The sequence below is a fragment of the Lemur catta genome, chromosome 7 (genome assembly GCF_020740605.2).
Source record: "Lemur catta isolate mLemCat1 chromosome 7, mLemCat1.pri, whole genome shotgun sequence".
NCBI lineage: Eukaryota > Metazoa > Chordata > Mammalia > Primates > Lemuridae > Lemur > Lemur catta.
The window spans coordinates 49,679,410-49,693,508 of record NC_059134.1 but is presented as its reverse complement, the minus strand read 5'-3'; the positions used below and the strand labels follow the sequence as shown (position 1 = coordinate 49,693,508).

Below are 14,099 nucleotides of genomic sequence, written 5' to 3'. Positions count from 1 at the left end.
CCAGGTAAAGAACCACTGCTCTACCAGATGGAAAAGTACAGTTTTGATAGTTGGAGAATAGCTCAAAATATTTCTCAACACACTTCCTTCTCATAGTATCCTCTTGCATAGATATTACAAGTGACTAATCACAAAACTTGGGGCCAGATTAGTTCTGGTTTACTTTAAGCGTATTTCCATTTTTCTAATTTTCTTACATATAATAGGTAATGCACAATCCTATAATACACCACTAGTCCTAAAATACTGCCAGTCTTCTTTAAAACTTGTTTATAGCATTAACATTCATAATAATCTGATACATGCTCCAGTAGCAGGGTAAGAATCCTCCATTTAGGTGTTTTATTCCTTGCTCATTCTAATATTCTGTTACTGATACTTATCCTTCTCTGTATATGCCACCTTCGCTCTAGCCTCCCCCCACCAAAACACAGACACTGGCTCTTAAGGAAGAATATGCTCAAGAGGACCATTACCCTGTGAGCACACGAGCTGTTATCTGTCTAAACTAGTTTCATATTCAACTCTGTCTTACAGTGAGAGCTTATAAGAAAATTGTAGAATTGAGACACCTCCTGGGAATTGCTGAAAGCAACTATAAACACTTGGGAGGGATCACAGAAGAAGATCTAAAGCAGAAGAAAGAACAGCTCGAGTCTGAAAAGTAATGTTTTTTAAAACTTAATGATTTGTTTTTAGTTGCCTCTCTAAAAGCCATGTAAGGGTTTGTTGATCAGTAGCTTGTTCTTTCATCCTGCCAAAGGGTGTTAGGGTTCATTCTGGTTCCCTTCTAAGCCCCCAGATGAGGAGTTAAGATTTTTTAAAACATTATGGTCACATACACGTAACATAAAATTTACTCTCTTAACCATTTTTAAGTGTACAGTTTAGTAGTGTTAAGTAACATTGTTTTGCAACCAATCTCCAGGACTCTTTTCATCTTGCAAAACTGATACTCTATAAGGAAGTAAGTTTTTTTTTTTTTTATTTTTTTTTTGAGACCACAGCTACTTTTCAACCAGTACAGGTGACACAGTCTTTAAACGTTCATATCAGGTTGGACTGCCCACTCATGAATCTGAGACTCAGTCTTGTGTTCACTGACTATAGTACCCATCAGAGAATGCTTGCATCCAGAGGGTGTGAGTAGGTGCATTGTTGTCATCACCTTTCACTTCCTGCACCCTAAATTGGCTCTCTGGACATTGGGTACCACTTGAATTTAGTTGGCTCTCTGTATCCATTTTGGTATTGGGGTGGGGGGATGAGTCCTGGAACCAATCCCCCACAGATACCAAGGGACGGTTGTAATTAATGGCTGCTGGGATAAAGGATGCCTTGTGCTTCTTTCCTCCCACTGCCTCTCTACTTTGTCTATCTGCTTTCTCGAATGGACAAAGAACAAAGAGAAACAAAAGAGAGGAGATGTCTAGTTTAATCAAACATGGGTCTGTAGGAGAACCACACATGGATTCCCTTTCTCATTCTCTGCTTTCCTTATCCTCTCCTTTGGTTGTTTCCCTCATACTCTCAGAACCTCCTGTTTCCCTTTCCTCCACCCACTTTTGAATCTAGTCTCATTAAGAGGTCTGGTAAATGTATTCAGAGTAACATCTAAACCTTTGATAAGGATTAACGTGTTATCCTTCCATGGATGGGCACTTGGGAATTTAAGCAGAAGGCAAAACCTTAAGCCAGAATACGGCACCTCTTAATGTGATTTTAGACACTAGGGAAGCTATGACAGACCAATTCCTTTCTTTCTTTTTTTAATCAAGGGCCTTCTTGGTGTCTCACAAATCACAACATGTGAGAAGCTGTCCACTGTCTTTACGTTGCTTAAAGTGTTTTGAGATACAGACTATTTTTAGTGTTAGCCTTGGCCTAAGAACGTGACTAAAAGTTCTTAGATCCCTTTATAGTCTGGAAAAGTACTTCACAGTCAGTGGAACAGTTGTTTCCTAGTAATGACTTTTAAATTTTGGTTTTCTTTGTTTTTCTTCTAAAGCAGGTTACTGTACTACCACTAATGCTATTTTTATTACTTCTGAGCAGGCACTAGATAAACCCCCTTACAGACATTATCTCTTGCAATCTTCACAACTAAATGAGCTATTATCTTACTAGACAGATTAGGAAACCAAGACTTACAGAAGTTAAGTAACTTTTGTAAAGTCACAGAGGAAGTAGTAGTGGTTGGGGAGAGCAAGGATTTGAACCTGAGTCTATGACTCTAACCCCAGTTAAGATCGTTACAATTTTAATTTTTACTCTAATGGTCACAGAATAGTCTGTCAGTGTGGAATGGCTATATTATTGATGTAAATGATTTTTGAACGTGTTTTTTTTTTTAAAGATTGATTTTAGCCTTTGTGCCAAAATGTTGTTTTACATCAGCTGAGACTGCAGTGTTTTTTCTAAATTGTACCGTGAGTGAGCTTTAATTCTTCTCTAGCATTTGTTTTCCACTTTGTGTTAAGTACATCTTAGGACATGTACTCTTTGGGTGCAAACTCCTGATCTTAGATATCGTTGTTAGGAAAAACTGGACAGGTATTGGTTTGAAAGATGTCCTTTTGATTTTATTGTTATCTGTTAGTTCAAACTCACTATACAATAAAATATGGTTGTATTACTCTGTCCTGGGGATGATTTTTCCTTCTTATTCGCTGAACTTCTAGGCTTCCACAGTTGACATTCTTGTTCCTTAGCCCTAATCTTAACTCCATTGACTTCTGTATCAGAACTACTACTATATACTCTTAGATTGCCCTCCTTGGGACCTGACACTTAACCCAGCATGCCTTGGGAATTCTGTTCCTCTTACCTTTTTCATAAGACAGAAACAACAACAACAACAACAACAACAACAACAAACCCTGGTTCAAGTCACATCTCTTGTCTGGATTATTGTAACATCGTCCTAATAGATCAGCCAGCTTCCTCTCACTGCCTCATCTCCCACCCCACTCCCCGGTAGTCTATTTGCAACACAGCATTCAGAGTAATCATATTAAAACTTAAGTCAGATCATGCCATTTCTCTACTCAAATCCTCCAATAGCTTCCCATTGCACTCAGAGTAAAGGCAAAGTCCTTACTGTGAATATAAGGCCCTACTTGTTCTGACTCTCATTTACCTCTCTGACATACACTACTTTCCCTTTTGTTCTTTAAACTACTCCAGCACATTGGCCTTTGGTTTTCTTGTACTTCAGCAACCATACTTCTGTCTTGGGGCCTTTGTACTTGTTCCCTGTCTGGAATGTTCTTCCCCTGATGTCTACATGGTTATCTTATTTCTTTCAGGACTTTGCTCAGCAGCCCCCTTCTCTTCCCTAGCCACTATATTAACTCCTTCCTCCACAGCATTTCATATTATTCTTTCCTGTTTTATTTTTTCTCCCTTAGCACATATCCAACATATCATACATTTTATTTATTTATTTTCTTTACTGTCTGTCTTCCTCTACATCTGAGGTAAGGTCCAGGAGGGCAGATTTTGGTCTTTTGTTCACTGTCATATCCCCAGTGCCTAGATTGGTGCTGGTTCATAGTAGACCCCCAGTATATATTTGTTGAATAAATGTTTTCTGTGTTTTATTTGCCTTAAATACAATGCATGGATGCTTTCCAGTACTGCCAAATAATTGTTAGTTGATGTTAGAGATTGACTGAAAAAAAATTTTTTTTGACAGGACCATCAAAGAACTGCAGAGCCAGCTGGAGTATGAACGACTACGTAGAGAAAAATTAGAATGTCAGCTGGATGAATATCGAGCAGAAGTGGATCAACTCAAGGAAACTCTGGAAAAAATTCATGGCCCCAACTTTACAGCTATGGTTGATGTCCTTCTTAACACATTTAGTTTTCGTGAGAAATAGTATATAAGAGTGGCTAAAAGTACAAGCTTTTGGCTGCTGGGGCTGTTTGGGTTAGAATCCTGGCTACAACTTTTTTGATTTGGCCAAATCATTTAACCTCTTTGTGCCTCAATTATAAACTGGAGATAATATTAATAAGTTATACTTTCTAGAACTGATGTCAGGATTAAAGGAATATATATATGTGTGTGTGTGTGTCTATATATATATAAACTATATATGTAACCATATGACCATATACACACATACCCATATGTATCCATATATACATACATATATATATATATATATATATATATATAGGTTAGAACAGCAGCCTAGTTCATAAGTGTGCAGTGTTATTATTATTATTGTACCATATATAGAGAAAATATTTTTATAAGCAGAATAATCGATAAGAATTCTAAGACAGCAAGGAGAAGGCAGAGCAAGATGGCCAAATAGAAATCTCCAGTGATCATCCCTCTACACAAACACCAAATTCAATAACTATCCATGCAAGCAAGCACCCTGAAGAACCAAAAATCAGAGGGTGAAGACTTTCTCGATGACTTGAACAGCATCATCATTTTGTATTGGTAATAGCCACTAGCAAGTAAAGCTTAGATGAAACTAAAAAAAAAAAAAGAATTCTAAGATAGCTGGAGGGTGTGTGTAGTTAATATTACAAATAACCACAATAAAGTGCTTTGAATGGAATCCATTTTAGAAAGCTTCAGCTTCTCCAAAGAATAGCTTTGAGAGTAGACAGGAGCCAGCATAGAAGTTGTCATAGCATCCTTTTACTCAGAGTAGAATAATAAAATAATGTTTGTGTAACACTTACCTTTATAAAGTTCTTTTGCATGTTTTCTTATTGTATGTCCTTTGACCTGACCCCATTTAACGTATGAGGAAACCAAGGCTTAAAGAGGTTAAATGACTTATCTAAATTCACACAGCTAGTAATGATGGGATCACTATTCAATCTCTAGTCTTTTGACCCCATAGCCTTTGCTCTTTTCATAACAGGAATTAGGAATTTGGAATTCAGAATATAGGCTTAGAAAATAGAAAAATGTTTATAGAGTTGGCAAAAAGGACAAATATGTAGAAGGAAGCAAAGAAGAAACATGAGAAACATACAAAGAACAAGTACGGAAAAGCAGGTGGAGTATAGAAAACAGAGTATAAGTGGCAGCTAGAAACCCCAAGTGGTGCTTGTATTTCACGCTATCTAGTCTCAGTAGAGCAGGCAAGAAGTGCACTGGGGAAACTTTGACCTTTATTCTCTTCTGTGAGTGAAGATGGCCATGATGCAGTCCTGTGGACAGCTGTTTGTGACATAGTGTAGGAATTCAGGTATGTTTCATATTTTCTTTCCATAGGGAAGTTTTTCCTTTAGTCATCATGGATGAATGAATACTATTCCATAACTCTTATCATCTCTAATCTGATCTATAATAAAAACTTCCTGGCTTCTGTTTATTTTGTAGAAACTAACCATTAGCAAAAATATTAGTGGTAATATTTTTAGTCACCGCTTTAAAAATATTAAAATAATATATGTGCTTGTTGTAAAATGTTGAAAACAGGATAGGTGTTCCTCCTTACACCAAGTTCTACCCTCCCGAGGAAGCTAGTTTGGTACATCTCATATTAGAGAAAATTCTATTTATCTACAAACACATATGTGTATTTCTCTATATATAAATATAAATACTTCCTCAGTTTCTCTAGGTTTTGATGTCTCACCAGTGCTCGATTTTCCAAGGGATATAATTAACTAGAATAATTAATCTATTCTCTTCATTCTTGCAGTGCTCTTCTTATAGCATCTTTAGCCCCCAGGGAAACTTTAGTATCAGGGAGGCCAGCTGTGCAGTCATGTGGTATTGGCTAGAGGGCACAGGATCATTCATAAGCTATCATTTATGCTCAAATCTGTTACCCCTCTACCTTGTGGCAGGGACTCTAACTCCTGGTCTCCTCAAAGTTAGGAACGTCAGTTGTTCTTTAGCTGCCTGGGTTGGACAATCTTTTGGGATCACCCAAGCTGCATACTTTCTTTTGAGTTATTACAAACTGATTGCTTACATTTTTTTGTTGTTATTATTTAAAAATTCTGTTTTCTTTCTCTGTTCTCAGGTTGGGTATGACTTTATACTCTACAGTCCACCCTGTACTCTGGGCCCATTGTTTTTTGCAATCTTGCTTTAGGTTATGCTCAATTTTTGTAAATAAGCAAATGTCACTGACCCCTCATGGCAGGTACAACTCTGGCATTGCTTATTTTCTCTTTTGCCAAAGCTTGAGTCACCATTTCCTCACTTTAAAATGAGGGCTGTTAATACCTTAACCTTATGGGATTGTATTGATGTTAAATGAAATATTGTGTAGAAATCCTGAGCGTAGTTTCTGACACACAGAGGTATTCACTATAATATAGTAGTATTCACTGTATTATTTTCTCCCTTTCTTTTTTTCATTTTCGATATTAGAGATGAATAGACGTGGTCCGTGGATAAATAAATGGGTAGAGCCTCTTGCATCTAAGAATAAGAAGAGTTTATTTTGGAGTCTAATTATATATAAGTATAAATAAAATGAACTTTTCATTCAGGGTTTGTTTACATGGATGCCTCAAGAAGCTCTGACTAAATCTATCTGCTGCCACCTTCTGGTTGGGATCTATGATTGCATACAATTGTACTTTTAAGAAATCTGTAATAGTATAATTTTCATTTAGGAAAATAAATTCTTAAAATAGTTTTTTAGGGTAGCTTGACACATATAAAGCACTTTAATGTTTTTTTTTGGTAACAAAACAACTGTTTTTATGGTACTTTCTCAGATATTATCTCATCTTAGTCTACATCAACACTATGAGAAGGTAGAAATGATATTTTTTTGATCCCCATATAAGGGGGGATCAAATATAAAGAAGTTGAAACTCAGAGAATTTGAGTGTCTTCTTAGAGCACACAGCTAGTGTGAATCAGGAATAAACTCAGAATCTCTTCCTCCAGATCACAGTTCTCTAATACTTCTGTGTAAATGACGGTCAAATCCATACTTTAGTACTATGTCCCACCAAGCCTCCCCACCTGTATTTCTCACTGTCAGCTGGACATTTCCACCTGAAATTCCTAATTTAAAAAGTGTCTAGAACCAAACTCAACATCAAGACCAGATTCTCCCCGCCATCTCTGCACTTAAATGAATGGCATCATCATTTTCTCAATTACCCAGTTTTGGACTCTTAAAGTCACAACTAGCCTTGTTTTCTCCCTTAGCCAATACGGAAGGGAGCCCATCCCATAGATAAGAACATACGCTCTACTTTCACTGCTTCTCCTGTTTAGGTTTCTATATCTTTTTATCTGAACTACTGTGATAGAAGTTCAGTATCTAGTCCTTCCCTATCCAAAACCATTTGATTCATTGCATACAGTCAGCTTGATTTTTTTGTCACTCTTTGGACTGAAAAATCTTCTTTGCCTCAATTATGTATCAATTCCTCAGTTTGACATTCAGTTGTAACCTACCTCACTAGCTTTACTTTTTTTTTTTGTCTATTCTACATGTAGCCTGTATTTTTCTTTCCTTTTTTTTTCTTTCCTTTCCTTTCTTTTCCCTATTTTTTCTTTTCTTTTTTCTCTCTTTCTTTCTCCTTCCCTTCTCTCCTTCCTTCCTTCCTTCCTTTCTTTCCCCTCCCTCCCCTCTCCCTCCCTCCTTCCCCCTCCCTCCCCTCCTTCCTTCCTTCGTTCCTTCTTTCCCTCCCTGCCTCCCTGAGAGGGTCTCTATTGCCCAGGCTAGAGTACAGTGGCTTCATCATAGCTCACCGCAACCTCAAATTCCTGGGATCAAGCGATCCTTGTCTCAGCCTCCCAAAGCACTGGGATTATAGCCATGGCTACCACACCTGGCCATAGCTTGTGTTTTCTGAAGTTACCCCACACTTTTCCACGAATAAGCCTTTGTTCATTTTGTCCATATACCTTGAAAGCTCCCTATCAACTCTGTCTCTCAAAATCCTCTAGGAAACATCTCATTTGTCACCCCTTTCTTAATCCTTCTGATTACATGTGACCTCTCCTTCCACCAAGCTCTTTGTTCTTCTCTAAGGCTTTCTCATCATTTGTATTAAGGCTTGATTGAGTGCTTATTTTACCCACAGTACCAAAAATTTAAGTTTCATGAGATCATCTAAATTACCTTAATAATAACATCTTGGTCATTATCAACAACAGGCATTGAGTACTTGTATGTTGGGCTTAGCATTCAGCAGGTGTTGTCTTCATTTCACAAATGAAGAAACCAAATCTCAGGTAAAATAAACTATTTGTGAAGTTACACAGCTTGTCAGATGAGTAGCCACGATTTCAACCTAACTGCCTGGCCTCAAGTCTATGCTTTTAATCTTGTTACTGCCATTGTTAACTCCTCACCCTCCTTTTCTTTCTGTGCTTATAAGAAAATTTATTTTAAGAAATTATCTTTAAAAACTTTTGATGATAGTTCTTTAATAGTAAATTTACTTATGAAAATTTAAATATGCAATTGATAGTAATTTTGTTAAAATGTTACTTATATTGGGATTATATACTATAAGTTCAAACATATTTCAAGATATGTTTTAAATTTGAAGTTGAGGTGATAAAGTAACATGGTAGTATATCTTCGTGACCTTGGAGTAGGAAAAAAGTGGATAGGCTGGAATTCATTAAAAGCTAATGTCAATGAATCTGAAAAAGCATGCCAAAGTGTAGGAAAATATATATCCTTCCTATATCTCTTTCTGTCTGAGAAAGAAGTTATATCCTGAATGTATAAAGAACTTAATATGAAAAAGATAATCCAGTAAAAAACTGGACAAGACTCGAATAGGTGTTTCACAAAGAAGGATATCCAAATGGCTAACAAACATATGAAAATGTCCTCAAAATCATTAATTATCAGAGATGTAAATTAAAACCCCAAGAAGATACTAATATATACCCACCAGAATGGCAAAAATTAAAACAAAACAAAATAGATATTACCAAGTATTGGTGAGGATGTAGAGCAACTAGAACTATTATACACCACTGGTGGGAGTGTAAATCACTTTTGAAGATTGTTTGGCAGTATCTATTAAAGCTGAACATACATATACCTATGACTCATTAATTCCTAGTGGAATTTAGTACATGTCTCTTTGTGTACACAGTGAGCGCCAAAAGACATACAAGAATGTTCATATCAGTATTATTATCAATATCCCCCAAATTAGAAATAATCCAAAAATTCCATAAACAGAATAAATAAATTTTGCTATATTCATACACTGGAATATTATACAGTAATGACAATGTATGAATTACTACTCTACTGAAATGAATGAATTTCACAATGCTGAGCAAAAGAAGATAATACAAAAGAATACATATTGTATGATTTCCTGTTGTCCAAATAGGTAAAATAAATCAAGTCAGTAGTGCCTGGGAGGGGGCAAATGGAGGCTTCTGGGATGCTGGTAATACTCAGTCTCTTGATTGCAGTTGTGGTCACACTTCATAAAAATTCATCAAGCTGTACATCTTTCTTCTTTGTGCTCTTTGGTATGTATATTATAATTAAATAAAAATGTTTATTAAAAAATTTAAACTAGATGGGCACTACAATAGCTTTGGCAGAGATATCTGTCCACAGAGAGATTTATGTAGCAGTGAACTCACTGGTTCTTTCTTACAAACCCATATTATTCAAGAAGTCATTGGTCTAAAGCTTTGGGCAATATTTGCTAATCAAGAATGGTTGACCTGGAACTGGTAATATTCCATAATTACCTTCGATGTTTAAATTAAACTTATTTTCCACCTACAAGTGTTTGGAACTGGATTAGACATTGATATGGTCTCTGCTTGGCTTCTCTCTGAGTGCTCAGGTCCTAGCCTGTGGGCCTACAATAGTCCTTGGAGCAGTTTGATAGGCTGAAGTGAGCTTATGCAGGTCCAGCTCTTAGCGTGGGGAAATCCTAGAAGTCTGTGTGTGATTTTTCTCTCTCTCTTTCTCTTTTTCTTTGGTTACAGTCTCTTTTCTCTCTCTTCTTCTTTTATTTATTTATTTATTTTTTGTTTTGACACTGTTAAGAAAAGTCTGTCCTGCTAAGCAAGAATTTGAAATTTTCTCTTTGTTTTTATTTTTGAGACAGGGTCTTGTTTTGTCACCCAAGCTAGAGTGCAGTGGTGCAGTTTGAGCCCACTGCAGCCCCAAATTCCTAGGCTCAGGTAATACTCCTGCCTCAGCCTTTCTAATAGCTGGGGCTACATACAAGTGCACACCACTGCACTCAGCTAATTTTTAAATTTTTTGAAGAGATGAAGTCTTGCTATGTTGCCCAAGCTGGTCTCGAACTCCTGGCCTGAAGTGATCCTCCTGGGTCAGCCTCCTAGAGTGCTGGGGTTACAGGGATTTTCTCCGTTTAGTTTCATATGGGGTCTAGAATTTCTCAGATTGCATGGACTTCTTAAAAAAAATAAGAATTCCATATACCCAAGCAATAATTTGTAGATCCATAAACTCTGTCAACAATTTCATATGTAGAATTATTAGTCTCTTCAATAAGCCTGTAAATTCTTTCAGGGCAAAAAAATACTGGTTATATTTAAAATATATACATTTAAAAAATATATACAGAGATTTTTGTCTAACTTTGTTGTAATAATAGATTGCATTTACATTTAGAATTGTTTTCAGTGCCTAAGCACCATGATTCACATATTCAGTATCTCAATATATATCTCTTTTCCTGAGTTTAGGAGAAAACACCTATTAGGGATAAATATATTTCTGGCTACTATATGATGAGGAAATGAGTAATCCTGGTGAAAGATGTTCTCCAAATACATAAACTTTCAGAATTTGAAAATTTGTAACCTTCGATGAGCATTTACTTGAAGCCTGTTAAATGCCAAGCACATATTTTCCTTAGAAGTTGTTGTATGGTAAGACTTAATTTGATAAAACAAGTTATGTATTTGGTGTTAGTAGAGGCTTTGGTACTTAACCATTATTTATAGAATATTTGGAAACTTTAAAACCTCCTCTAATAAGTTAGCATATGTGAAAGGTAAAGAAATGTATTACTGTTTCTAGAGGTTTTGTAACTCTATTAAAGCATTAGAAAATTGGTTATATCTGACAAGTAGCTAACTCCTTTTCCCTACATTTTCTATGTTCTTTCTCTAGTTCCATCTAGTTATAATAGATGAGGTTAAAATCATGCCCCACCTCAGTGTTGTTTTTGTTTTGGTTTTTTTTTGAGACAGAGTCTTGCTCTGTCACCCAGGTAGAGTGCAGTGGCATCATCATAGCTCACTGCAACCTCAAACTCCTGGGCTCAAGTGATCCTCCTGCCTCAGCCTCCCAAGTAGCTGGGACTACAGGTGCTCTCCATGACACCCAGCTAATTTTTCTGTTTTTAGTAGAGATGGGTCTTGCTCTTGCTCAGGCTGGTCTCGAACTCCTGAGCTCAAGTGATCCTCCCGCCTCGGCCTCCCAGAGTGCTAGGATTACAGGTGTAAGCCACCACGCCTGGCCCTCAGTGTTTTTCTTCATGGACATCTTTGCATCCAGTCCTAATGATCTTGAGGGGTGCCTAAAACCAGGGAAAGAAAGGGTGATTTGAGCACTTTCTTTTCTGCTACTCTACTGCAGTCTCCTGAGTGGGAGATCTTACTCCTTTTCATAACCTAAAATTATATACAGAGCAGTTGTAGGAACTGAATGATTGAGTGAACATGAACTTTGGAGTCAGACAAAAATCTAGGTTTGAATCCTGCCATTTAATTAGTTTTGTGACCTTGGAGGAAGTTGTTTAACTTCTTTGACTTCTGTTCCCTTGTCTGTAAAATGTTGGTAATGCTACCTACTTTACCTTGTTTTGTATGTATAGTATGAAGTACAGAGGTGTCATATTGCTAAGTCTCTAGCAAAGGTTTGTTGTTATTACTCTTCAGACTAGCTGGTAAGAAACCATCTGTATTATTCTATGCCCACATAAGCCTGGCCACTATAGAGGAGGGCTAGCAGTTTCTCTATCTATTCCATTTTCAAGTTTGCAGCCAAGGGAGGAGGAGAGAACAGACGTGTGGTTCTGGTTTTCCAGGTGGTGTTGGATAATGGCAGCTTAGTTCCCATGTTCATACACTACTATGAGTTCAACTAACTGGGCTCATTAGCAAAGGTATGGGCAGGAACATCTTGGGGAACTAACTCCAGCCCCCCATGGACACGTGCTTTGTCCTGTTCTTGGAGGCTCTGCATTCAGATCTGACCTAAGTCCAGAGCATTTTTGACTAGAATTACTCAAATGCGATTAACATGTAGGGGGCATCCACCGTGTTCCTAGCCCTCCCTTCTTCCTTCCTATGGCATTTATTGATCCTTCTGTGCTGGGGCATGAGAATACCAAGATGGATGAGAAATACACAGAAACAGCAGGGAACAGGGCAAAGTGGAAAGTAAGACTAGAGCAGTGAAGATGTTCAAACACGAAAGAGGGAATGGAGGAGCCAGGAAATATGATTCTTAGCACTATAGGACTTACAAAGAATCCTGAAGATAACATACTATTAATAATACTTTCTGTATTTCAGTTAGCAACATGTTGTGAAATGCTAGTGTTTGTGGATATATTAGGTAGAGACAGGACTGATTTCTTAAGGTGCCTCCCAGTCTTATGATTCGGCACAATATGAGGTACTGGTACTTCAGATTAGGGAATTCATTTACACAAAATCCTAAAAGAAATTTAATCACAGTTGAAAATACTAGCATGGTTAATTTTTCTTTTGAAGGGACATGGTAGAAAGATGAAAATGTGTGCTAGCATTAAAATTGTATTTAACTCTCTTTTCCTTTGTTTATAGGAAAAGAACTCTTCTTGTGAGTCAAGCAAAGAGAAGAGGAGGGTGAAAAAAAAGATGTCTTCTGGGGGAGTGTTTGTGAGAAGGTACTAATCAGTGAAATAATTTTAAATAAAATTGATTTTTTTCTCTTTTATTTTAAAAATTGATATAAATGCAAATCTATATAAACTGTTCTCAGAATTACTCTGATATACTATTCCAATTCTGAATGCAAACTATGTTATATGATATCAAAAGGATTTTTAAAATTACATGGATTCAGTTGTGCACCTACTCCCAATATACTTTTTATATCTCTACATAGGCAAGTCAGGAGATTTGAGTAATTAATTTTGTAAGTATTCACATAAACTTTAAAATATTAGATGGTACAGTCTAATATCAAAAGAAATCTAGTTCTAGATATTAAATTCTATTGTGGTGCCATAATATATTTCTTTCATTTTCTAGAGAGTACCATTCACTCCTAGTGTGCATTTTTTTTAATTTATCAAATGGCTTAACTTTTAAAAAGCATCTGGAGTTGGGAGAAAATGAACTTAAAACCAGCAAGTTTTAGAAAAGAACAACTTTACAATAACAACCAAATATCTCATTTAGGAAAGTTTTACGTAAATAAAACTCAGCTCTTGTAAAAGGCGAGAAATGCGAGCTTGCTAAAGGATACTCATTTAAATAATCTGCTTCAGAATTCAACCTTTGTTCTGTCTTATGAGCTTTTTAAGAAAGGAATATAGAGAAGAGGCAGATTGGACAGGATATGAAACACATAGCTTTATTATTCTTTCTTCCTTTATTCCTCCTTGAGCTTAAAGATCAGTTGTACGTACTATGCTAACCAGAAAAGAACTATGGCCTCTCAGTTCAGTTCTGACTTCAATTCCCTCTATTTCCTACCCCCTCCATCTTTCCCTTTCATCTCTGCAAGAGCTAGCAAAGATTTGTGACTATCTTGGGGGCAGTTGTCTGGTTTCTTTCTCCCCCTGAAGATCTGATCACTAGCTTTGGGCTCCACTGGCAGCTGCTTTCTCCCCATACACCGGAATGCCCACCCTCTGGACCCATGCATGTACCTTACATGGATGCTGAAGTCCATTTTGATCCAGTATCATCATGACTAGTGTGCCCTGACAAGAGTGCATTTGACTGCTGAGACCAGTTCAGCTGGTCAAGGGTCTGTAAGCTAGTGTTAACAAATGGCTTATCTATCCTTTTGGTAACCTTACATTTGGTATTGTTAATTTCTCTGTGGTTTTCAATAGGCTTTCAATCTATAGTAATAATAGTTGTGAACATTTATTGGGCACTTGCTTTGTGTGAG

The 14,099-nt window shown here is 36.8% G+C and overlaps 1 protein-coding gene across 1 annotated transcript in view; it reads left to right on the top strand.

Moving 5' to 3' along the window:
• Positions 1–12,911, top strand: part of ANKRD42 (ankyrin repeat domain 42) — a 46,095-nt gene extending 33,184 nt beyond the window's left edge. The window contains exons 11-13 of the mRNA XM_045556936.1: positions 538–664; positions 3,698–3,842; positions 12,779–12,911. Coding sequence (XP_045412892.1) covers positions 538–664; positions 3,698–3,842; positions 12,779–12,868 — 362 coding nt within the window. The 3' untranslated portion in view covers positions 12,869–12,911. The remainder of the gene's footprint in view (positions 1–537; positions 665–3,697; positions 3,843–12,778) is intronic.
• The last annotated feature ends 1,188 nt before the right edge of the window (positions 12,912–14,099 follow it).